The 26,537-nt window shown below is 46.0% G+C and overlaps 1 protein-coding gene across 1 annotated transcript in view; it reads right to left on the reverse strand.

Annotated features, from left to right (window-relative positions):
- Nucleotides 1-26,537, reverse strand: part of trpm5 (transient receptor potential cation channel, subfamily M, member 5) — a 134,464-nt gene that overhangs the window by 59,831 nt on the left and 48,096 nt on the right. Inside the window, exons 6-11 of the mRNA XM_041198375.1 lie at nucleotides 24,353-24,519; nucleotides 22,603-22,774; nucleotides 18,379-18,443; nucleotides 10,995-11,180; nucleotides 2,317-2,419; nucleotides 2,075-2,193 (exon numbers count right to left, since the gene is read on the reverse strand). Coding sequence (XP_041054309.1) covers nucleotides 2,075-2,193; nucleotides 2,317-2,419; nucleotides 10,995-11,180; nucleotides 18,379-18,443; nucleotides 22,603-22,774; nucleotides 24,353-24,519 — 812 coding nt within the window. The remainder of the gene's footprint in view (nucleotides 1-2,074; nucleotides 2,194-2,316; nucleotides 2,420-10,994; nucleotides 11,181-18,378; nucleotides 18,444-22,602; nucleotides 22,775-24,352; nucleotides 24,520-26,537) is intronic.

Here is a 26,537-nt window from a genome sequence, read left to right on the forward strand (position 1 = left end):
ATCCCAGGGTGTATTTAAGACCAGGATAGATAGGCTCTTGATTGGTAAGGGGATCAAAGGTTACGGGGAGAAGGCGGAAGAATGGGGTTGAGAAACTTATCAGCCATGATTGAATGGCGGAGTAGACTCGATGGGCCGAATGGCCTAATTTCTGCTCCTACGTCTTAGGGTCTTATGGTGTATGTGGGGGCACATGTTGATCTGTGCAAGTGGCACAGATGGTGAGGGCTGAGGAGGCAGGCTCCAGAGGAGATGAGGCCAGATGGAGATGTGAGGTTGTGTGTGAGAGATTGAGTGGTGATGTCCCTTGAGCTGGCAGTGAGTGAGATGCCAGTAAATGTGTGATGGCCTTGTGAGTGTGTGAGTTTAGATTGATGAGATGGTTGCCTTATCCTGGCAGCGTGGATGAGATCATTCACCCTCTTTCTACACTGGATGGCGAGCCTCTTTGTGCAGTATTGGCACTGACCACCACTGCCACCGCCTCACAAGTCGGAGTGATGAGATTGCTGGACTTCCTGTGGCCAGAGTTGGGATGGAGGACATCCTGACGGGCCATCAAAAGACATTCCAGTGACTGGTCATGTCTTTGCTGGAGCAGCCCTGGACTGCAAACATTGAGAACTGTGTGCGCGGCCACAGTTTAGATATGACACCCGGAGTGAGGAAATAGTGAAGTAATGGCATGGTGGGCGATTCAGAGGCTGCCCGCCAGCGAGATGGCAGGAAGCAGGTGATACAGTGCAAAAACATGCCATTGCAGCCGGCGGGTAAAATGTCATTTTTCACGCCTGCTGCCGCACTTAGTGCAAATCTGGGACGATTCCGTCCTCAGTCTCAGTCAGACTGAAGGATCCTGGAGATAGAGAGAGAGATGCTGCTGGGAGTGTGAAGCAAGGAAGCTACAGCTGTGAGCTGGATACTTGTAAGAATCAGTTTTCTGTTCAGAAAGAAGATGACAAAACAGATGGGGCTTTTGGAGGTCATTCTTTTTTTCTTTATTAATTCAGTATTTTACTGGAGAAATTTGATGGAAGCATACTAAGATCTCAATAAGCTTTTCAATCACGCTGATTCTGTCAAAATATCTTTGCTTGAATGAAGTGTTCACCTGTTTTATTCTCATTCCGGATAACTCTAGCATTTTGATTTTATTTTTCAGGTTGCCAGAGTTCAGATTTCCTTTTTATACTTCAAATCAAACTAGTCTGATGCATCCCATTGGTTTATGACCCCAGTGGAAATTGGAACCTGATATAGGGAGGAATTTTCCCCCCATTGCGGGGGAAGTGCAGAAACCGGCAGGTGCAGGTGTGCCTCTGATCGGCACCCCCGATCGGGAGCATGCCACCATTTTACATGGGCGGTCTTTAATTGGCCCGCTCAGCGTGACATCTGCCAGGAAGTGCTATGCACTCCCTGTGCAGGCGAGGGGTGGGGGGTGGAATCCCTCAGCCGGGAGTGTGCTCTTTCACACGTGCACAAAAGAGCGCACTCATATCCCTGAGGCTAAGTGCTGCCTTAGGGAGATCAGCGGCAAATTTAAAAATGGTTAAGGAGCAGAAACAAAATTTCCCTGACATGTCTTCTCATGTGACATTGTCCATCACTTTTATTCAAACTTTTATTACATTTTTTAAAACCCTCATGAAACCTCATCCTGCCCGTGGATGAGGTTTCATGCTTTTTCTGAAGCCCGCCAGGGCTCCCGGCCTGCCCACCAACCTTAAGGTTGGACGGGCAGGTCCTTTAATTATGTGAATTAGTTTTTCAATGGCCTCAATTGGCCATTGACAGGTCAGCAGGCGCACAGCTGATTCGGCTGCGCCCCCACCGACCTGAAAATCGAAATGACGTGGGTTATTGTCAGGAGCTCCGCCCTATGTCATCCTGCGTCATTTTACGCCCCCTGCTCACTGACCTAAATATCCTGGCCATAAAGTTGCCAAAGTGCCAAAGACTACCACAAATATTGAACCCACCTTGTTACTAACATAAATAGAAAAATGTCATTCCCGCATGCTTTCCTTTTCCACCTTGAGAAATAGCCTATGAAATAAATGACATATCTTACCGTCCATTCCACATCACCATTGAAGATCTCACTCTTGGCAATATCCACCCTGTTCCAGGCTACAGCAAGTTTTAGTTCATCCAGATACTCCTGGGCTTCTTGAGTTTGACTTTTACATGCTACAGGAGAGGGAAAGACAATTATTGTGAGCATGACATCTGCATTTAATGTAACACTTGGCATTACTTTTTCATGTTGGTGCCAGGATGTGGTCACTGTAAACATATTAAATATCTCCCTACCTTTAACAAGGGCTTTCAGGATAATGGTGTCCAAGTCCTCGGAGCTCTCCTGCTCTGAGTCGTGTACAGTTAAAATATAGTCTTTGGCCATAATGTTTTGAATCTAAAAAGAATCCAAAGGTTTTGGTCATTTTTGTTTTTGGCAAGAATATATTTTAGATTAAGGTACCCAAGATTATTAAATCATTAAGTCACGTCTGAAGTATCTCACATTAAAGATGACTGATGCTTATGAACTTTCAGCAGTTTGTACAATATCTCATTACTGAATTAATAATAAATCCCTCCTTTGAATTCAGAGTAGAATGAACTTCACGAAGAATGATATTGCACAAGACTGAGATCATAAACTGCAGTTATTGTAAGATTTAGGGTAAAGTGGAAAGCTTTGTTGATGAATCAAAGGAGATTACTGTAGAACTGAAATACTGCGAGAATGGCTTACTTAATTATAGGGTGTGGGTGTCACAGGCAAGGCCAGCATTTATTGCCCATCCCTATTAAAATTGAAAAAGCGATGATGAGCTGCCTTCTTGAACAGAGCAGCTTGCCAGGCCATTTCATAAGGCAGTTATGAGTCAATCATATTGTTGTGGGATTGGTGTGACATACAAGCCAGTTCAGGTAAGGATGGAGGATTCCTCCTAAAGGACATTAGTGACCCACAATCTGATTTTATAATTTCATTTTTAAAAATTGTACTTTCATGGGATGTGAATGTTGCTGGAAAGGCCAGCATTTGTTGCTAATACCAGGCCTTTGGATTACTAGTCCAGAAGCATAACCACTAGAGATGAGGAGAATTTTTTTCTCTCAGAGGGTTGTGCGACTTTGGAACTCTCTGCCTCAGAAGGTGGTGGACACGGCGTCATTGAATATGTTTAAGACAGAGGTAGATAGATTCTTGTTAGGCAAGGGAATCAAGGGTTATCGGGGTTAGATAGGAATGTGGAAATCGAAACACAAGAAGGTCAGCCATAATCTTATTGAATGGTGTAGTAGGCTCGAGGGGCTGAATGGTCTACTCCTGTATGTTCTTACGTACTAAGCTGCCATATCCATTTTTTGTTCATCGTTGTTAGTTTATTGTAAAAGAGTTGAAGCATTATCCAGCAGGAATCATGTGCCTTCTACAGAAAGAACAAACTACAGTCTATTCCGGATCATTTGAAGACATGTGCTCATCCAATAAACTACCTTTTTTTATGCAGTTACTTCCCTCTGAATCTACAAGAGATTACAATGCCTAACAAAAACAACTTACATTTATATAAAGCCACAAAAAATGTTCCAAGATCCACAAGAATGCAATTAAAAACATGGATGCCAAGCCAAAGGAGGAAACATTAGGTGATGACAAACTTAGCGAAGAGTGGGTTTTAAATCATGAAATAAACCAGAATAGACTATCAGCATCCTGGGGGTTACCATTAACCAGAAACTGAACTGGACTAGTCATATAAATACTGTGGTTACAAGAACAGGTCAGAGGTTAGGAATCTTGCAGTGAGTAACTCACCTCCTGACTCCTCAAAGCCTGTCCACCATCTACAAGGCACAAGTCAGGAGTATGATGGAATACGCTCCAAATGCCTGGATGAGTGCAGCGCCAACAACACTCAAGAAGCTGAACATCGTCCAGGACAAAGCAGCCCATTTGATTGGCATCCCTTCCACAAACAATCACTCCCTCCAACAGCGATGCACAGTAGCAGCAGTGTGTACCATTTACAGGATGCACTGCAGGAACTCACCAAGGCTCCTTCGATAGCACCTTCCAAACCCATGACCACTAACATCTAGAAGGACAAGGCCAGTAGACCAATGGGAACACCACCACCTGGAAGTTCCCCTACAAGCCACTCACCATTCTGACTTGGTAGTAAATCACCATTCCTTCTGTTGCTGGGTCAACATCCTGGAACTCCCTCCCTAACAGCACTGTGGGTGTACCTCCAATGCATGGACTGCAGTAGTTCAAGAGGCAGCTCATCATCACCTTCTCAAGGGTAATTAGGGATGGGCAATAAATGTTGCCCTAGCCTGCGACATCCACATTCCATGAATGAATACGAAGAAGATAAGAGAACATCTAGGCAATAGCGATCTCAACATCATATAGTTTTAGACAATAGGCTGAAGTCAGTCTTTTTTGAATGTATTACTTGGCTTTTGTCTTATATATATCCTTCTCACTCATTGAGCAGGATTTTTACCTTGTCAGGCGGGCACGGCGGAGCCGACTGCTGCCCGTGATCGGGCCCCGACATCAATTTCACGCTGACAGGCCAGTTAGCAGCCAGCCAGTGTGAATTGCGCTGTACAATGCTGAGCGCTGCCAGGGTGGGGGCGGGAGGAGGGTGAGTGCGGAAGTTTGCACATGCACGCGGGGTGCGCGCAATGAAACCTCCTTAAGGCACGGAGCTGCCTCAGGGAGCAGAAGATCATTAATATCAAAAATAAAAAAACTTACAAATGTTAAAAACATGTCCCCTCATGTGAATCTGTCACAAGAGAAGGGACATGTTATAAATGACATTTCAACATTTTTCTTTATTTTTAATTCCTGTTAGAAACCTCATCCCGCCTATGGATAAGGCTTCATAAAAGATCCAAAGGCTGCCTGGCCAATTTGCCTGCCCGCCAACTGAAACGTTGGATGGGCAGCAAAAAATTGAATTCAATTAATTCTTTAATGGCCTTAATAGGCCTGTTAATTGTCAGCGGGCGCTGAAATATCACATGAGTGCGTGATGATGTCGGGACGCTCGCCCGATGTCATCGTGTGTCATTTTACGCTCAAGTGGGTCAGAAAGTAAGCTGGAAAGATTTACTGACATACAAAAATAGAGCAGCAGTGGGAAGTATTTAAAACAGTGATCAACAGAGTTCAGGCATATTATATTCCAATCAAAAGCAAGAGAAAACTAACCAGTAATGACACAAAATAATGGATAAAAATATAAGGTCAAGATTGGAATTAAAGGAAAAGGCATACATTCAGTGGATAACAAAGGAGGGAATAATAAAAGGAATACAGAAGTGGAAAACAAAGGAGGGAATAATAAAAGGAATACAGAATGGTTAGGAAAGAAGTTAAAAACAATTAGGAGACAGATAAACTACAAAATTAAATGACCAAAGAATAAAATAACAGTAAATTGTTCCACAGACACATAAATAACAAAAGAAAAATTAGAATAAGGGTGGAGCCGCTAAGGAATATATGACACACCAACCGGTAATGATGGTAAAATGGTATTTACCTGGTGGACATGACATCAGCAGGAGGGATCAACAGGATATAAAAGACATATAAGACAGAAAGCAGGGAGATAATTAATAAACCCATTGAAGGTTGAGAGGTTAAAATGCCTAGTCCAGATGTTTTGCATGCGCATATTTTAACAGAAGTTAGGAAAGAGATAGCAAAGGCACTATTACATATATATACAAGTTCATTAGGTAGGCAGCATGGTGGCTCAGTGGTTAGCACTGCTGCCTCAGCTCCAGGGACCCAGGTTTGATTCTGACCTCAGGGGCTGAATTTTTCACCCATTGGGGTGGGGGGGATGGTGGAGTTGATGGGCAGGCGCGTGCCGGCGCGCTCCTAATCGGAGGCACGTGCCATTTTACGTGGTCAGGCCAATTAAGGCCCACCCAGAATGACATCCACAAGGAAGCGCTATATGCTCCCTGTGCGGGTGGGAGGGAATCCCTAAAATTGAAAGTGCGCTCTTTTGCACATGCACACAAAAGAGCGCACTCATCTTCCTGAGGCTAAGTGCTATCTCAGGGAGATCAGCTCTACTTTCAATAATATTAAAAAATAGTATAAAAAAAAATCCCCTTAGACGTCCCCTCATGTGACAATGTCATAATTTCCGTAACAACTTTATTAAAATTTTTAAAACCCTGTATGAAACCTCATCCCGCCGGTGGATGAGGTTTCATGTTTTTTCTAGTTGCTGCCGGGGTTCCTGGCCTACCCACTAACCTTAAGGTTGGATGGACAGGTCCTTTAATTGTTTAATTGATCCTGTCAATGGCCTCAATTGGCCATTGACAGGTCGGTGGGCCCGTAGCTGATTTTGCTGTGTCCCCGCCTTCCTAAAAATTGAAATGGGGCGGGGTGACATCAGGAGTTCTGCCCAACGTCATCCTGTGTCAATTTGCGCGTTGGTGAGCGGGCCCCACCGCCGCTTGCCGACAGTAAAATCCTGCCCCAGATGTCTATCAGTGTGGAGTTTGCACATTATCCCAGTGTTCACATGGGTTTCTATCAGGTGCACCAGTTTCCTGCCACCGTCCAAAGATGTGCTGGTTAGGTGGATTGGTTAAATTGCCCCTTAGTGTGAGTGTGTGCCCTGTGATGGACTGGTGCCATGTCCTGGGTATACCCTGTCTAGTGCCCATTGCCTGCTGGGATAGGCTCTGACTGTGTGTGACCCTGAATTGGATAAAGCGGTTCTGGAAAAGTGAGAAGTTCACTGGAAAAGGGAATAGTGCCAGAGGATTAATATAGAAAGGGAAATAGAACAAGCCCATGGGACTATGTATCAGTTGGCTTAATGTCTGGTAGGAAAGATAATAGAATTCTTACCAAAAGATATAACAGAAAGACATCTAGAAAGTGAAGATATAATAGTCAACATGGATTTCAAAAAGGAAGACCCTGATTGACCAACCTTATTAAATGATTTCAAGTGTAGATAAAGGTAACATAGTAGATGTAAAACTTTGATCTTTAAGAAAACTTTTGATAAGGCACCAAAGGGTAAACTAATGGATAAGGTTTGGACATGTAGAGTCAGGTGAGAAGTAGCAGAACCTATGACTCTCTAAGAGTAGTAGAGGCAGAAACCCTCATAACATTTAAGAAGTATTTGGATGTGCACTTCCGATGCCATAGCATACAAGACTATGGGCCTAGTGCTGGAAAATGGGATCAGAATAGTTAGGTACTTGTTTGACCAGCGCACTCTCGATGGGCCAAAGGGCCTTTTTCTGTGCTGGAGACTCTATGACCCTAGGACTCAAATCAACCAAACAGAAAACAGAGAGCAGGGGTTAAGTGTAGTTATTCAGATTGGTAAATAGTGGGAGGTAGTGTTCCACAAAGATTGGTGCTGCTATCACAGTTGTTCACCATTTACATGAACAATTTGGAATTGGGACTCAGAAATACAATTTCAAAATGTGTAGCTGATGCCAAATGGGGATGTGTGGTTATGACAACAACAACTTGTAGTTATATAATGCCTTTCACAAAACCAAGGGCTGAATTTTTCCGACGGTGGGCAGGGGGTGGGGCCCGCTCGCCGACGCAAAAATGACACGGGATCTGATGTCATCCCACCCCATTTAAATCTTCAGGAAGGCGGGGGCACAGCGAGATCAGCTGTCCACCCGTCAAAGGATAATTAAAACAATTAAAGGACCTGCCCGTCCAACCTTAAGGTTGGCGGGCAGGCCAGGAGCCCCAGCGGGCTTCTGAAAAAACATGAAACCTCATCCACCGGGGGGATGAGGTTCCATGTAGGGTTTAAAAAAGTTTATTAAAGTTTCAGTGAAATTTATTAACATGCCCCATCTCATCTGACATTGTCACATGAGGGGGATATGTTAAGGATTTTTTTTATTTCTCTATTTTTAAAATTTATAAAGCTGTCAGCGATCTCCCTGAGGCAGCACTTAGCCTCAGGGAGATGTGCGCTCTTTCGTGCGCATGTGCAAAAGAGCGCACTCTCGCTTTTGGGGAAACCCCCCGCCTGTGCAGGAATTGCATAGCGCTTCCAGCCCGAAGTCATGCTGGGTGGGCCTTAATTGGCCCGCCTACGTAAAATGGCGGCAGGGCCCGCTTCTCCGGCAGGGATCGGCTCCCCGCCCACCAAAGATTGGGTCGGGCCCACCCACCCGACAGGCAGAAAATTCTGCCCCGAATGTCCCAAGGTGTGTTATGAATCAAACTCTGACACTGAGCCAGAGGAGGACTGCATTAGTAAACTTGCAGAATGGGCATATAATTAGCTAACAAACTTCAGTATAAATAAGAGTAAGGTGGTACATTTTGGTGTGAAGAATAAGGCGGCCAACTACTCCTCAGAAAATAATGGTCTAAATAGGGTAGAAGGACAGAGAAATCTGGGGGTACAGATACAGAAATCACTAACGGTGCAGATGTAGGTTAATAAGGCCATAAAACAATGCAAACAAAATGCTGGGATTCATTTCTAGAGGGATAGCATTGAAAAGCACAGAATTTATGTCAAACTTGTATAGAACCTTGGTCAGACCACACTTGTAGCAACGCAACACCTCGGGTCTCCATAGATGGAATCTTGTGCCCTCCCCTGAGATGGGTTTGGTGGCGGGGCATTTAACCAGTTCGGAAGGGGCTGGTGGGGACTGTGCACCTTCCCCTCTTCACCACGATTAAGTCCATGGCGGGAAGGCCTGTGCCTGGCCTTACCAACCTGCTGCTACTTAAGGCCCTTAAATGGCCAATTAATGCCCCCTTAGGGGCATTACTTGGCCATTTAAGGCCCTACCGCCTCACTCTGCCCTCTGTCATTCTCATCATTCCCTCCTACCATGCCCACCCTCACTTCATTCCCCAGGAGGCAGCCATTGACTCCACAGACCCCTCCATTGTATGTTCAAATGGACGTCACCCCCTCCAGACTCCTTCCCCCTCCCGCCGCACTGACTCCTCCCTCTCCTGGATGCCTCCCCCCGCCAGCCCACGGACTTCTCCCCCCCTCCCGGACTCTTTTCCCCCCAACTTAGTCCTCCCCTTTCCTGACTCCTTTTTCCAGCCTTACATCTTTCTCCACCTTACTCCTTCTCCTCTCTGGACTCCTCCCTCCCCCGGATGCCTTCCTCCCCCCAGACTCCTTTGTCTTTCTGAACTTGTTCCTCCCCTTGGACTACTTCTCCCCCTAGACTCCTTCCTCCCACCGCCACACCGGACTACTTTCCCCCTCCGAACTCCTTCTCTTACACCTTCCTCCCCAGTTGCCATATTCTCCCCATCACTCCCTCCTCCCCCATAATCCCTCCCCCACAACCTCACCCCCCAAACACCTTCGTTCCCCCTCTGAACCTCACCCCCCAACACCTTCATTCACCCCCCCTCCCAACCTCACTCCCCCCCAACATCGATACACTTTTCACTCCCAGTCAAGCCCAGACCTTCCTCTCCCCCCAACCCACTGGTACATCTTCCTCTCCCACTCAGAGCTAGACCTCCCTCTCCCCTCCCCCCCCGCCTCGATAATGATCCATGACAGACCATGGCCAAGACACTGAAGTCCCAAAGTAGACCTTCAACCGTGATTTTCCACCTCCCATGAACTGCTCCACGGCAGAGCCATGTTCATGAGAATCCACCCAGAATGTGATGGACATTCTTTCAGGATCCCGTTGGTGTTGGGCTTCAGCATCTTCTGCTCCTCGGATGTCTGCGATGTGAGCAAGGCCCTGGTAGTAAGACCCGACTTCTGCACATCACACTTGTCAAGATGTGTTGTGCACTGGTGTGTTTTCCCACTGATGTAGGCGGTAAATTTGACATGGGGGGATTATTCCAGCGAGCTGGGCTTATAATGAATGATATGCAGATGTATGAAAATGTAACCCCGGACGTCTGACGAAGGGAAACGTGACCCGTCATTGATGGGCAGGGCAGATGGCTGCAAACTGGTTTCACAACTTTGTGAAACTGATTTTTGGCCTTCCCGCCCTATTGTCCGCTCATGCCGCCGAACACGCCTGACGCCTGGAAAATTGGAGGTCTGCACTTCAACTGTGTGTCTCACCACAAATGATAATGATACCGGGATTAGAGGGCTGATTTATGAGGAGGGATTGCATAAACCTGTCTTGTATTCCCAAGTAAAGGAGATTAAGGAGTGATTTGTTTAAGGTGTTTAAAATGCTAGGAGCATTTGATAGGATAGAAATGTAAAAATTATTTCATCTGATGGGGGCACATCAATAATAAGCCTAAAATTAGGACGAGGTCATGCGGGAGAGAAATCATGAAGAACATTTTCACACAAAGAGTAGTGGAAATCTGGAATTCTGTCCATCAAAATGGCCATATAGAACTTATAAGACAAATTGATAGATTTTTGTTAGATATGGGCATTAGATGATATGGATCAAAATGGGGCATATAGATACAGATTAGCGATGATTTCATTGACGAGCAGAGCAGGTTTGAGGGGTTAAATGGTCTACTTCTGTTCCTAACTATAATTCACCAGAAAATGTCATAAAGCAAGCAAACAAAATGTGTAAAAACAAAAAACTGCGGATGCTGGAAATCCAAAACAAAAACAGAATTACCTGGACAAACTCAGCAGGTCTGGCAACATCGGCAGAGAAGAAAAGAGTTGACGTTTTGAGTCCTCATGACCCTTCAACAGAACTGCTAGAAGAAAAGAGTTGATGTTTCGAGTCCACATGACCCTTCAACAGAACTGGGAAGAAAAGAGTTGACGTTTCGAGTCCTTATGACCCTTCAACAGAACCCCCACATGGATTTCAACTGAAATTCCACCCCTCATGTTTCGAACCTATCCATGCTTACAGGTATCTCCGGGACAATAAACAAAATGTGTAGCCTTTCTCAACACATGCCTTCGATGCACTAGCAACAATGCCAATCTTACCAGTTTGGTCCATTTGAGAATATCCTCCCTGGGAAAGGTTTCTCTGGGGAATTTTTCTTGAAGTTGTTCTTGTACAGTCTCTGGAACCAAAGGTCCATGCATCAAGGAGGCAATAACATCGGCAATGCCTCCAGATCCTGCCAGGATCAGCCATGGAACAGAGTTTTCCATCCCTTGGTGCACTTTCTATAATACAAGTGAAAGCAACCTTATCAAGACTTGGTGATTTTTTGACAGCAATTATAGATTATCAGTTACCAAATTATTAAAGACACAGGTAAAACATAATGGAATGCACAGCTTTGTTGTGAAACAAACAGTTCTACAGAAGGTTGGTGCTCTGTTGCTTGTTTTCTTTATTAATTTTCTTTATCAACTTTTCTACTCCAAACTTCCTTGCCTGAAAGCTTTGTCTGCTCACTAGAATACTCTTCATAGGCACCAGGCACCCTGTGGTACTTCATTTTCTTGTCTCCTGTTTTTTTTTAAATTCGCTCATGGGATGTGGAGGTCACTGACATTTACTGCCCATCTGTAATTGCCAATCAGAAGGTGGTAGTGAACTGCCTTCTTGAACCATTGCAAGCTGTGAGGTGAAAGTACTCTCAGTGCTGTTAGTTAAGGCATTCTAGCAACTGTGGAGGAAAAATAATATAGTTCCAAGTCAGGGTGGTATGTGACTTGAATGGGAACTTGCAGGTGGTGGTGTTCCCATGCATCTGCTGCCCTTGTCCTACTAGATGATAGAGTTCACATATTTGGGAGGTGCTGCCAAAGAAGTGTTGGCAAGTTGCTGCAGTGTATCTTGTAGATGGTACACACTGTTACTGCCACTGTGCACTGGTGGGGGAAGTGAATGTTTGAGTTGATGGATGGGATGTCAGTCAGGGGCTGCTTTGTCCTGAATGGTGTTCAGCTTCTTGAATGTTACGGGAGCTGTACTCATTCAGGCAAGTGGAGAGTTTTCCATCACAATCCTGATTTGTGCATTGTAGATGGTGGACAGGATTTGGGGAGTCAGGAGGTGAGTTATTCGTCACTGAATCCCCAGCTTCTGACCAGCTCTTGTAGCCATAGTATTTATATGGCTAGTCCAGTTCAGTTTCTGGTCAATGGTAACCCCCAGGATGTTTATAGTGGGGGATTCAGTGATGGTCATGCCATTGAATGTCAAGGGGAGATGCCAAACTGTGAAGACAACCTCTGAAACGCAGCAGGAGATTTAATGGAACACATGGGCCTGAATTTTACTCTTGGCAGGCGTGTGCGATTGATGGGCCCAGGACCAATCGGGAAACAGGCCCCGACTGCAATCGGCCCACCGCCGCGATTTCAGGCTGACTGGCCAATTAAAACCTGCCCAGCATGAGACACATCTTCCCAATGGTTAGGAAGGGCTGGGGGGAGGCAAGGGCTTGTCAAGCATCGGGTCCAATGGTGACCAGGCTGGCGGTTTAAAAGCAGCACAGGCAGCTCCTTGAAGGTTGCCAGGGAAGAATCATATCTTCTGCATTCTGTAGAGTGAAGTTATGACCTCCACAGCGGCTGGAGATGCCAGGCTGGAGGGCAGGTCAGGTGGGCACTTGACCCCCTGTTTTTCAGACGAATGCCTCCCGCTGATCTTGGAGGAGGTGGCTGCCAGGAGAGACACCCTCATTCCCAGAGATGGAAGGGGGAGGCCACCGCACCAGACTAAAAGAACTTGGGAGGGGAGGCAGCCCAGGTCAGCAGCCACAGCACTGTGCGGCGCACGTGGGTGCAGTGTTGCAAAAGGTTCAACAACCTGCTGCGCTCAGCAAGGGTGAATACTGTGTTGTCATGGATCAGTATGTTGAAGTGTTAAGCACTGGCCATCTCCCTGCGGAGCTCAGGGGTGTTAGAATCTGAGTGCCAACTGTCAATGACGCCGGGGCTGGCCAAGTGCCTTGCAGTTTGAGGGCCACAACTCAGATGTGCCCTAAGAGGTGTTCCTCAGGTGGGGTTGGCCAGGCTGCAATGGCGCTGCAGGTAGAGAGTGGACTAATCAATGCTTCTCTGTCCTTTCAGGAGAAGAGGAGCCACATTGAGAGGTCACGGACAGGCAGAAGCCCCCAAACCTCCTAATATTGACCAGATTTAAGCAGGACACCTTGGAGTTGGAGAGGCAGGACGCACCTCGTTCAACCGGTCATGGAGAGGCTGGGGTGACAGGTGAAGGTAAGAGTGCAGTGCACAGAGATGAGAATGTCAGATTGTGCAAACATTCTTGTGTCATCTCATCAATGATGGGAGCCTCAAACCTGGAGTCCCCATTGATCACTGAAAGGCGATGACACCACCATGCAGATCTCCATTGTCTCAACAGAGTGCCTGGCATGCATAGTGACAGTGTGTTGACTTAAACTAATGACATGTCATTGTTCTCCCTCAGATTCGCTGGCAGGCACTCATTCACACGACCCCGAAGAGCCACCCCTGTCAGCAGAGGACCACCGGGCTTCAGCTACACCTGGGTCACACCCATTTTCTGAACCAGACACCAACGCAGATACCAGCACCGCGGTGAGCATTAGATCTTCGGCTAGAATGTCGATGCACAGCAGTGAGGGCACTTCACACTCACTTGAGGAGCAGGTAGAGGCAGAGAGTATCCAGGGTGCCAGCAGTTGGAGGACTGCTGGAGACCAGGACGATGCTGAGTCAAAGGCAGTTGATGGGATTCTGGAGTTGTCCACTAGGTGGCAGATGCTAGATATCCAGCAGGGTATGCAGGAAGATCTGGCAAGATCCATGAGGGTATGCGTGCCATGGTCTCTGTTGTGGAGGAGTTCAAATGGAGCATCAGCACTGCGTTGACCCTCATGGCCGAGCGCACTGTCTCCTCCATTGAGACAGTGGCAGCTCTCATGGAGAGGCAGCTTCAGGGACGGAATCAGGGGTTCCTGGGGTTGCACTCAGGTCTGCAAGCCCTCACACAGGCACTGACCTTAGGCAGTCAGTGCCAATGTGGGAGATGGATGAGGCACCCAGTATCCCAGCTAGGTGCCCGTCCATTAATAGCGATTAGGGAGCTCCAGAGCAACATTACGTTGGCACACAAGCTGCCTGTTGTCTCTGCAGACTCCTGTCAGGGTGCTCTGGATGACGGCAGCAGCTCCTCCACCCCTCTGCCAGTGACCATGGTATCTGGTGAGGCTGTGATGACTGGGGAATGCCAGCTGTGGCACTGGCCACTCCCTCCCAGGCTGGGCCAGCACAGGCTCCACTGGCCAGAGGATGACCGCCAAGGTTATTAAGGCCAACAAGACAGCAGGGTCGGCAGGCTGTCTCCAATGCCGCTGCCAGTGAGGGGGGGCACCAAGATGTAGCCCTCGCAAACTTATGTCTAAACACCATGAGTACAAGAGGGATTAGTGATCATCTGTCCCGTGCTGTTTTGTTTATATCTTTACTGGCGTGGAAATGAACACCAGAGATGGTGATATTAATTTGTTTTGAATGTGAAAATTACATCAGTTTTGTTTTGTCATAATGGTCTGAGTATGCTTCACCCTTTGTGTTCAAATGAAAGGGTCATTTCGGACATCGGGGATGGAGGTGGCAGCCCTGGAAGCAGATCTTTGACAGCCTAGATGAAGGAGGGTTGGATCAAGGCATCCCTGGTATCCCTCCCTCCCTCAGCATTCTCCTCACCTTGCTCTTCTTCTGACTCACTACTAGATTTATCCTCTGTGGCCTGTGGAGCTGCCTCAAAAATCCTCTTCCTCCAGTGGGTCCCCCCTGGCCAGTGCCAGATCATGGAGAGCACAGCATGCAAACACTATCAGTGACACCCACTTAGGGGCGCATTGTAGTGCTTTTCCTGAATGGTCCAAGCATCAGAAGCGCATCTTCAGAAGACCTATGGCTCTCTCTACCACCACCCTTGTAGGGGCATGGCTCCTATTGTAATGCTGCTCTGCCTCTGTTCTTGGGTGGTGGAGAGATGTCATAAGCCACCTTTTCAATGGATAGCCCTTTTCACCCAGCAGCTGGAGCACTGAATAGTCTTAGCATCTAAGAGTGTCTCAGGATATAAGCATCATGGGAGCTGCCAGGGACCTTGCACAAACTTGCAGAATCTGCACGCTGTGCTCACACACTACCTGGACATTCATCGAGTGGAATACCTTCCTGTTGATGCAGACACCTGGCTGATCCACTGGCGCCTTGATGGCCACATGTGTGCAGTCGATTGCACCCTGGATGCAGGGGAACCCAACAATCACTGCAAAGCCTCTGGCTGGCTCAGCCTGGCTGACATCATCCATACAGAAATGAATAAATGTTATTACCCTCCTGAACGTCACCAGCTTGATGCAACTATGGACAGCTGATTGGGAGACTCCATACAGATCCCCCACTGACCCATGGAAAGAGCCAGAGGCATGGAAGTTGAGGGTCACTGTGACCTTCAGAACCACTGGCATGAGGTGTCCACCCACACAGTTAGAGGTGATCTCAGGCCCAATGATCTGACAGATGGAGGTCATGGTCTCCCTTGAGAGGTGGAGCCTCCTTCGGCATTGCACTTCAGACACATTGAGGTAGCTACACCGCTGTCTGTAAACCCTGGCAGCAGGATAGTGACATCTTCTGTGGCCCCTTCCACCTTGGACTACCTGCCCCTTGTGCCTGCGCCTCTCCTCCCACAGGTCCCTCCCCTGGAAGCTGCATAGGGACATCTGACCTCCTCTCTCTTCTGCCCCTCTCTTCCTCCTCAAAGGAGGTGCCTCCAGCAGAGACCACAATCCCCATTACCATGGTTACAGAAGGTTGTCTGATACCTGGAAGAATCCACACGGTCTAAATCCTCTGGGAGCCTTGGAGACACCAATGTGTCCTGAAATGAAGCCTAGAAATGCTAAGACTGAAGCTCAGAACAGAGATGAAGCTGTCAAGATCAAATAAGCAACCAGCAGCAAACTATCTCCCAAACTCCTCACTGCTCACAATGGCACTTCTTATCCTGCCCTTGGATGAAATTTTGCAAAATGTGGGCTGCCTGCCTGCCCATTTTGCCCATGCCATAAGCACAAAATCATATAGAAAATGTAAAATCTGGATCAATTGGGTTTTTAATGGCTTTAATTGGTCTTTTAATTGATGGCAGGCGTGGCTCTGACACCCATACTCGTCAGCCAACCTGAAGATTGTGCTTGTGTGGGATGACATTGGGATTTTTGCCCGACGTCGTCTTGTGTGATTTTACGTCTGATCAGATCGGGCATGCACCCACCTGCAAGGCATAAAATTCTGCCCATAGAAACATAGAAATTAGGAGCAGGACTAGGTCATTTGGCCCTTCTAGCCTGCTTCACCATTCAATATGATCATGGCTGATCCTCTATCTCAATGCCATACTCCCACTCTCTCCCTATACCCCTTAATGCACATAGAGTCTAGAAATCTATCTATTTCATTGTCACAATTACTCAAGGAACATTTATTTCTGAAATTCTCTGAGAACTTCAATAAAAGAGTAAGTGCTCCTCCACCTTACTGGACACCTTATAGGAGTCACCAGGAGAAAGGGAATGCTTGATCTTCGGCATCTTACTAGTGGTGTCCATTGTTCACTGTGATGAATGAGAGGAGTATATGAGGTCAGGCAGTGAAGCACCACCTGGACAGAGGGGCAGGGGAGCGAGGAGGGTGAAGTGATGTCCTTCCCTCCTACTGTTACAGGACATCACCCCTCCTCTGGACCTCCTCCAGCAATTTCTCCAGTGAAGCAGATGAAGACCTGTTAACCTTTTCACTCAGTCCATGAGGAATCCTGCAACGTGCCATTGTGCCCCAACCAGAGAACTCCACACCTTCAGTGGGAGTGCATGTGAGGAGCTCCCATATCTGGCTCCATTAAAACTATGAGTAATTAGCACTTCAGTGCTAAACCTGAATGTTTCTGTTTGAGCACCTCCAGCAGCTTCAACTATGATCATTAACAATTAGGACCAAAAATTGTGTGCTAAATGCAGTCATTCAACCAAGTGTGTTATTAGCACTGCAGCCAATTAGCACTCATTTACAACCTTGGCCAAAATAACCTTCTCTATTTCTTTTGTTCCTTAGTTCCAATGCTAACTGTGAGGCAATTAATTCTCAATCTGGCTCATTGGCTGGGATTTCCAAAGATTCCCAGGCATGGGACCCGTTGTGGGTGGCCTTTGAAAATCATGGTCTCAGCAGTCATATTTTCAAGGGCAACTGGCGATGGGCAATAAATGCTGGCCCAGCCAGTGAAGCCCACATTCCATGAATGAATATTTTTTTAAAAATTGGGATTCTGGTCAGTTTGGAATTTTGAAAGGGCTGGTAGCAAGGAGGGAATGGGGAACCCACTCACTGCCAATAAATAGACTCTTGAGATCCTTAAGAAACTTGTTAAGGGGTCTGTCCAGAACATAATGCAATTTTCAAAATTTTTACCAGTGAACCCCAACAGTCCTATGAGTAATAATGCACAGCTCTCTGGTTCACCGCAAGGCCCAAATAAATCTCTCTGCAGTTGTCTTGAAAACAAATCTGTGAGGCCAACTAATGCTCAGAAGAGCATTGATCCTTGCCCAGCAAGGCCCCTGTCTGCTTCGTTTCACTTCCGTGGTTTTCCAGTGAACTGCCTGTTCTAATTGGCAAAGCAGCAGCAGTCCCCAATATGGGCACCATCTGCCTTTACTTCTGGTGCCAGGCAGGCAGCTCCCACCTCCTGGATTGTTCGGCGCATCTAACTGGGCACCAAGCTACCACCTGGTCAATTAGGCCATTTACATTTAAAAACTGATTGCAAATGTAACAGTGCTTCAATGCAGAATTCATCTGTGTGTCAGGCTCTCAGTTCTGCATTGAAAATCCGGCCCAATAGTCAGTCTCCTTGCTAGGATGGAGATAGGGAACATTTTTTCTAACAAGTTCAGTTTTTTGAGATCCATACAAGGAATAAAGGAGAAAGTCTTGGCCTTGAACTGGTTGCTCTTATAGTATGACTCTCCTTTAATATGTTAACTTTCTTTCCAGGTCAAGAATCTTACTCAACACAAAACCATAGATGATGATCATAAAGGTTCTACAAGTTAACAAACCTTTAAGATCAACAGTCCTCAGCTTATTTTCATATTGGACAAGAGCCTATTGCAATGTATGTAGATGATGAATGAGTCAAATTGTAGGTGAATAAAACTGTAAATTTATGGCATAACATTAATTCATATTATGGCCAAATTGGTGGATTGAATTGATTGGTGTTCTCTTAAAAAGAATTTAATGAAAGCCATTTTTTGTGCCATTCCCTCAGTAAAAGAGTTGAGATGATTGTATGTTGCAGAACCAAACTGTAAGGCAGTCAGTCAAGGAAGTAGGTTGTTACCTGCAACAGATCTGGATGACCATGTACAAGAACACAGAGCACAGGAATTTCAATACTCCCTGTTCCTGCAAAAGACAAAAGCAGCATTTAAAGCACACTGTACAACTCTCAATGCTGTGCTTTCATTAAGAGAGAAATTACTTATAGTAGACTAAGCAAATACCTTCAAAAGGATTAATGACATGATACCTTTTTGGTAATAATAACTACACCTTTCCATCCAATACTTGGAAAAAAAAGTGCCCACTTTTGTTTCTTTTACATCTGGGTTGAGACAGCTTTGGAGGTAGTGTAACAATTCAAAGTCAACTATTGTTTGTTTTGCATTGCAATATTTATGTGCGTGATGCCTGGATAAGAATATTGTCACAGAGCACTCAGATTAAATTCTGCTCTCTGCCCACAGTTAGAGTCCTGTCTGAAAGGAACTTCGGCTGAGCTCCTAGTGGATCTGTGTCGCATAACTGCCCACCATTTGTCCCAATCTGCCACTAAGTTGACAGAAAAGCCACAAGGATGGTCAATCTGAATTGGACGTGATGCCTGAATGCCTTTTAGACACCAGGGGCTAGATTTTCATCTTTCCATCTAGGCATTAAAACTGACATAGCAAAATTACCATCCTTTATAGAAACCGAATAACTTTCAAGTCTATTGAAACCAAAACCAAGCAAAGGAAGCAAAAGAAATACTTGCATTTAAAAAGCATTTTTCAGGACTTCAAGATGTTCTAAAGCTCCTGGCAGCCGATAATTTTGAGGTATGGTCACTGTTGTAATGTAGAAAACACTATAGCCAATTTGTAAGTCCCACAGTGACCGAATAATCTCTTAAAGTGATGTTGGTTGAGAGATAAATTTTGATCAGGGCACTAAGGAGAAATCTCCTCTTCTTTAAAATAGTGCCTTTAGATCTTTTACATTCACCTGACACGGCAGACAGGGCCGTGATTTAATGTCTCATCTGAAAGACAGCAGCTCTGGCAGTTTAGCTTCGCTCAGCTTAGATTATGTTCTCAATTTCCTGGGCCTGAATCTTACATTCGCCAAGTGTGCGTGATTAGTGGGCCTGAAAGTGGACTAGAAATATTCTTCTGCCCAATATTGGTCACCCGAGCGCAATTTCACTCTGGCTGGCCAATTAACAGCCAGCCAGCATGAAACGCATGCTGAGAAAAGTTCAGTGCTGCTTGTGGGGAGACGTGGTGTGTGGGAAGAGGGCGGGCACCGAGAGAAGGGAGGGTGTGGGCCTGCATTCCCTGAAGGCTGAAGGCTGCTGCGGAGCTGTCTCATGGAGCTGCACTAATTTAAAAATGAAATGAGCTCAATGAACTGCTCCAAACTGTGACAATACTGTAAATGCAAGCACCTGGCAGCAGACTGCCTAACAGATCATCCCTCAAATGTCTTCTTTTATTTTATTTAACCCTGGACATTTCAATCCGCTCTGGGTGTAGTTTGTAGTGAAAACGTGAAGGCCACCTGGCCTTTTGGTCTGTCCGCCAACTGTAAAAGTGGACGGGCCATGTAGAATTGCTGACAAGTGGCTCCTAATGGGCGTAATTGCCTGCTTAATTGTCAGCGGCCACACTTCTGACTCCCGCGCGTGCCTACCAACCTTAATGTTGCACGCTAGCGCGATGATATCGGAACATGCGCCCGATGTCTTCTCACACAATTTCATGTGATTCTGAGTTGGGTGCGCATCCGCACGAACAATGTAAAACTCTGGCCCTGGAGTTGAACTGCAACCCATGACCTTCTGACTCACACCGGAGTGCTATTACTAAGTCAAGGCTTACACTGAATAACAAATGAAAATCGAATGGTTCTGTAACATGTGACACATCTGTAATCCCAGTTTTATGCCAGAAGGGAAGCTGAAAATCTACCTAGGAACAAAAGTGAGACAAATGTTTCATCCCACAGAATTTAAAATCCCTCCAATTTAAAAATCTTTTATTCCACAGCATTTAAAATCCCTCCAATTTAAAAACAGAAAATGCTGGCAATTCTCAGTCGGCCTGGCGAGAGATACAGACTTTTTTTAATATATATTCTTTCCCAGGATCTGGGCCTTGCTGGCTGGGCCAGCATTTATTACCCATCCCTAATTGCCCTTGAGAAGCTGGTGGTGTTTCAGGTTTGTGATTTTCCTTTTAAAAACATGTCAAAAGCGCTAGTTTGGAATGTTGTGTAATCAAAACGGTTGTAATGGAGATGAAAAAACTGGGAGAATGGACATAGATTCCTTACAGAAAGTGTGGTGTGAGGAAGTGTAGCCAAGGTAGCTGTGGGAGTCACTGGGCTTACAGTGAATATTGGTTGATAGCCTGTCTCCAGAAATGGAGAAGTCAAGGAAGGGAAGGGAAGAATCAGAGGTAGACCATGTGAAGGTGTTAGAAGGATGTAAATCAGATGTAAAGTTGATGAAACTTTTCATCCAGTTCAGGACAAGAGCAGGAAATGGCACCAATACAGTAATCAGTGTACTGGAGGAAGAGGTGAGGGAAAGGGCCCAAGTAGGACTGCAACAAGGAATATTCCACATATCCCACATGAAGGTAGGCAAAGCTAGGATACAAACAGGTTACCCATAGCAACTTCTCTTATTTGGAGGAAGCGGATAGAGTTAAAGGAGAAGTTGTTCAATGTGAGAACAAGTTTAGCCAGGTGGAAGAGGCTGTTGGTGGATGGAGACTTGTTGGGCCTCTGTTCAAGGAAGAAGCAGAGAACCCTCCAACCACCCTGGTGGAAGGTGGAGCTGTAGAAGCATGCCCATGATGAAAAGAACATGGTTAGGGCCAGGAAATTGGGAATTGTTAAAGTGATGTAGGACATCAGTGAAGCCATGGATGTAGCTGGACAGACGAAGGGAAAAGAAGTGAGATAAGGTAAGAAGAAGTGAGTTTTGTGGATCAAGGACAGGCTGATACGATGTGTCTATCAGGGCAGTCCTGTTTGAGGGTTTTGGGAAGGAGGTGAAAGTGTGGGGTTGGGGAATTATGAGGTTGGAGGCAATGGAGGGAAGATCTCCAGAGATTAGGTCATTGATAGTCTTGGAAATGATGGTTTGATGTTTGCTGGTGAGTACATGCTCCAGGGAGGAAGTGTCAGATAGTAGCCTTTCACTAGACATCAGTTCTCCAAGCAACACCAGCATCACTCATGACAGCAGATTTGATGATGATGTTAGGGTTGAATCTGAGAGAAGAGGATGTTGTGTTCAGAGGGAGGTAGTTTTCAGTGAATGAGTGGAGCAGAAAAATTGAGACAGCTGATGCTAGCAGTTCCCAATGAAAAGATTTAGAGAGGCTAATAGACCAGAGGGAGAGGACCTGTTGGTTGGACTATACTGGAGATGGGTCCACAGAACGGGTGGAAGAGTCCTGGCCAAAGAAGCTGATGTGGAGGCAAAGGCGATGGAAAAAGAGCTCCACATCATGACAAGCTCTGAATTTATTGAGGTGGAATGTAAGGGGGTGAAACTGAGGCCTTTGATAAGGATAGCTTGTTCAGAAAGGGGAATGTTGGAGGGAAGGCGTCAGATTGGGAGAAGGGATGGCATCAGAGGGAAGTGAAGGGGAAGAAGGATTCAGAAAGGTGTTGGCCTGAAATGTTAACTCAGATTCCTTCAGACTTGCTGAATATTTTCAGCACTTTGTTTTTATTTTAGAGTTCCAATATCTGCAGTATTTTGCTCTTGAAATCCTCAGTGTGTGAAAACCAATACCAGAATGGGATTGTAGACAACTAATTTGAGTTTTTTCAGATAAATGAGGGCATGCTTAATCCCTGTAGCCTTGTGGTTCAACGCTGCTAATTGGGTGATATAAATACACCAAACATTTTTCTTCAACTTGGAGCTTTCTAGAGTTTTCAAACAGACCTATAGATGCTATTGTTGAGCCCATCCCTCATTGCCCTTGAGTTTAGCCAACTGATCCGTGAATTATGTAAAGTGTCCATATACATTGGATATCAGCAAGGCAAAACCTTGCCTTGATAAAGCCTGATGCTTTATCAGTCAACCATTTCAAACAAGCTCAAAATGGATTCCTGTAACAAGGAGAGGAAAATTTACACTCAGCGTACTGATCGCTACTCACACACCCATCTCACGACAGCTTCCATGTGCCAACCCGAGGCAGTGGAAGATTCCCCTTCACTACCTCAGAATTACAATGGAGATTCCCATTCTTAGCCAAGTGTTTATCGTGTTTACCTGCATAGCCTGTCCGCTGTTCGGAAACATGCTTCAATAGTTTCAGCCAAAGCTCAGTGGTGCCATTGGGAGTCTCATCATCTACCATTATGAAATGGGAATGGTTGTTGTCCAAAGAGTAAAGAGGACCTTGTGCTGTCTCTTCAACCTGGTATATTGCTGGACTGTGTTTCTAATTAAAGATTTGTAAAAATGAACAGTTAGAAAATCAGATGGTCAAAATCAATGCTGATAAAATTCACAAAAACATTACTTATTTTAGATAGGTTTTCTCTCATTGGGTAACACTACTCAATTCAAAATTAGAAGATTGTGGCTCCAGACCAAACTCCAGAGATAAGCTCATCCAACATGACACCCCAGTACAGTGCTGAGGTGCACTGTCAGAGGTTACATCTTTCAGATGAAACATCTGTCCTCTCAGGTTGATGTTAAAGATTCCATGGGCAGGAATTTTCGGTTGGCGGGGTTTCCCGCCCCACCACCTGAAGATTCAGTAGAGAACATATCCCTGCCGATCATGGCAGCTTCAAAGAGCACCTTGATTGGCAATCAGCTTTATAGTCCTAACAGCACCACTCACAGCGGTGGCCGTGACTGGAACTACAAGCAGCCCCCAGATTCTAAGACCAGGAATCCAGGGCCAGGTAAATGTGAGCACTGGAGGGGATGTGGGGAAAAAGGGATGGAGGTCTTGGTGGAGGGGATGGAAGTGGAAGGAGCACTGCCGGAGGGGGCGGGAAGGACGGGGGCGGGTGGGCAGACCTTGTGGTCTGGGAGGCTGGTGGTAGGGGATGGGAGGGGGCACCACATCAGGTGTCCCTTGAGGGAGATGCTCCCTTCGTCCTGATTGGGAAATTGAGATCAGGCGGGAAGCAGCCCTGAAGGGCCTCAACTGGGCCAAAGGTGGACAGACTGCCCTAGGCCTTGTCACCACCCCCTAAAAATTGTGGGCAGGTCAGGGGTGGGCTGGTTGGTGGTGGAATAGCCAACCAGGGAATGTTACAGGCCACCCCACACCTGCAAACATGCTAGTGGACAACTGTAAAATTGTGCCCCATTACGCTATTTAGAAGAAGAACTCTCTCACCGATATCCTGGCCAGTATTTACCTCTTATCCAATACCACTAAAACAGGGTTTTTTTCTTATCTGATTGTGGGGCATTGATTGCCAGCTATGTTTTCTATGGGGTGGAGGGGAAGAGGCAGGGTTCGAAATAATGGCAGAGACCCAATACTACAGTGCACCCTTGAAGCTCCAGGCCCAGCTGCCTTTTAATTGGAGCTTTGTAAATAGAACCAATTCCCTCTTCAGGGTTCAAGCTGAGCTCCAGGCCTGAACAACATGGCGGGCTCTGCCTTGGCCAGCCAAAAGGTCAGAATGCCTTAACATACATTGTATGCAGGCTGCCCAGCAGGATCCAAGCCATGCCTGTACTCCCAGTTCCCAACATGGGAGCCACCTCCCTCTGGCCAGTCTCTCTCTGTTGAGGAATATTCTGTTTGGGGCAGGCAGAACATCTTCCCTCAAATAAAACCCCCTGAAAAGCGGCAGTGAGGATTGGGACTCGGCATGTGCAGTCGCCAACTTATTGGCCGGGCCTTCTGCTGCACCCACCTCCTGACTTATAGTTGAAGAATGGAAGTGCATCACCACTGTACATAGCTTTCACAATGAGACACACCTCCCTTAAAAGCTAGAGAGTTGTGATCAGAGGAAGGTGGTTAGAAATTATTTGAATAATTAACCTTAACATTGGCTAAAGCTTCACGGTTAGAAATAATTCCCAATGGTGATATTCCTATTGCAAAGACTTTGATTTTAGTGGATGTGTCGGCCAAGGCATGATCACGGACTGCTTCCCCTATGTGTTTGGTGATTCCAGCCCGCAGACCACTTGTAATGATCCAAGCTCCTGTACAGAAATTGGGGAGAAAGTGATATTTCAATTACAAACAACAAAAATACGTTCATTATATCTATTACATCTAATATATGACTCTCTTAGTCTTTTGGCTAACAGTTGGTAGAATTTATGAAAAATATCTGCCTTTTCTCATATTTTAATCTGCTGTCTCCTCTTTAGGCCACGAGTTTCCATCAAAGAAGAGAATTATAAAATTATAGAATCTCACAGCAAAGAGGCCACTTGGCCCATCGTGCTTGTGAGATTCTATAATTTTGTGAGAGTCGGCCAATGTAGTCCCATAGGCAAGCTTTTTCCTCTTAACCCTGCAAATTAGGCCTCTTCAAGTACATGCCCAATTGCCTTTTAAAAGTTGCTATACCATCAGATTCCACCACACTTTCACATAGGTGTTCCACATATTAACCTTTTGTGTGAAGAAATGTCTCCTTACTTTACTTCTAATTCCCTTGCCAATTGTTTTAAATCTATGATTTCTGGTTATTGGCCCACTTGCCAGAGGTAATATTTCTCCCTATTTTGTGCAACAAAACCCCTCATAATTCTGAATACCTTTATCTTAACCTTCTCTGCTCTAAAGCGAACAAACCAGCTTCTCCAAACTGACTGAACACCTTCATCTTTGGTACCAACCTGTTAAACCTCCCTTGCGCTCTCTCCTGGGTCCATACCCTTCCTAAATTGTGGCGACCATAATTGTACAGAATACTCCAGCTGAGGACTAACCTTTGATTTATAAAGTTTTAACACAGCTCCATTGGTTTTGAATTCGATGCCTTTATTTTCAAAGCCAAGTATTCCTAACGTATTCTTAACTGCCTTCTCAACAAGCCCTGTCACCACCATTCAAAGATTTGTGAATATGCACCTCGTCCCTCCATCCCTTTACTTTTTACATGCTTAATGATTTTTGGATACACTTTACCCTACTTGCTAATCTTTATTCAAACTTTCTCTTTGCTCTTCTCATACCTTATTTCAATTTGCCCTGTACTGTCTATACCCTGCTTGGTTTGATTGCATTCTGTACCTGACATTTGTCATAAACCTCCATTTTCTGGTTAATTTTAACTTCTGTTTCCTTTGTATTCCAGGGTGCTCTAGCTTTGGATGTCCTATTTTCTTTCTTATGGAAATATGGTTCATTTGTACCCCACTGGGCTAAATTTTGTCAGGCGGTGCAAATCCCTACAGTGGGCCATAAACCTGAGGGCAACACTGCCTCAGCTGTTTTGGGGAACCATGACCAGATTCTGTGGCACTCAGGCAATTACCTGTCTGGCTTGGGCCATCCATTACTTTAAGTGATGATATCTCATCTCCAAGAGCTGTGAGCCAATTTGGGGGGCCAGCAGCTCTTTAGCCCCAGCAGCACCACCAGATGGGGCATTCATTGCTGGGGTAGGACCCAGCCAGGAGAAGCAGCATGGATATTGCCCTTGGACCAAGGTGAGTGGGGTTGGAGTCGCCAGGGCAAGTCGGGCAGGCCTCAGTGAGGGATGGGAGTGGTCGGTGAGGGCAGGAGGGGTGTTTCCGGAGGGCCAGGCCTTGCTGCCAGGTGACCACTAAGTGTCCTGTCAGGTGCTTCACCAAGCCCACGGGGAGGCCATCAGATTTTACTGGGTGGTTTCTCCGCATGGCAGAGGACCCTCCCACTGCTGGAAAAATGCCAGCAGCGGTGTAAAGAGGCCCTTAAGTGCAGCCCTTAATTGGCCACTTAAGTCCTTTAATTGACCTCTGGACAGGTAGGCCAACCACTGTTAGAATTCCATGGTGTCTGGAAGGCTACAGGCACTTGACCCCCTGTCTTCCTTCCCAATTCTCCACCTTCCCCACCTCCCAATCTGTTCCCGAGGTACCCAATAAATACTGCCCATTATCTCTGTCTTGAAGGTCTGCCATTGCTCATTTATTGTTTTCTTGGCCACTTTTTTCTCGATTACTTCTCAGGACATTGAAATTGGCTGTCTTCTAGTTAGGTATTTTCACCTTTGATTGTTCTCTGT

This window comes from Carcharodon carcharias, chromosome 10 (assembly GCF_017639515.1).
Source record: "Carcharodon carcharias isolate sCarCar2 chromosome 10, sCarCar2.pri, whole genome shotgun sequence".
Lineage (NCBI taxonomy): Eukaryota > Metazoa > Chordata > Chondrichthyes > Lamniformes > Lamnidae > Carcharodon > Carcharodon carcharias.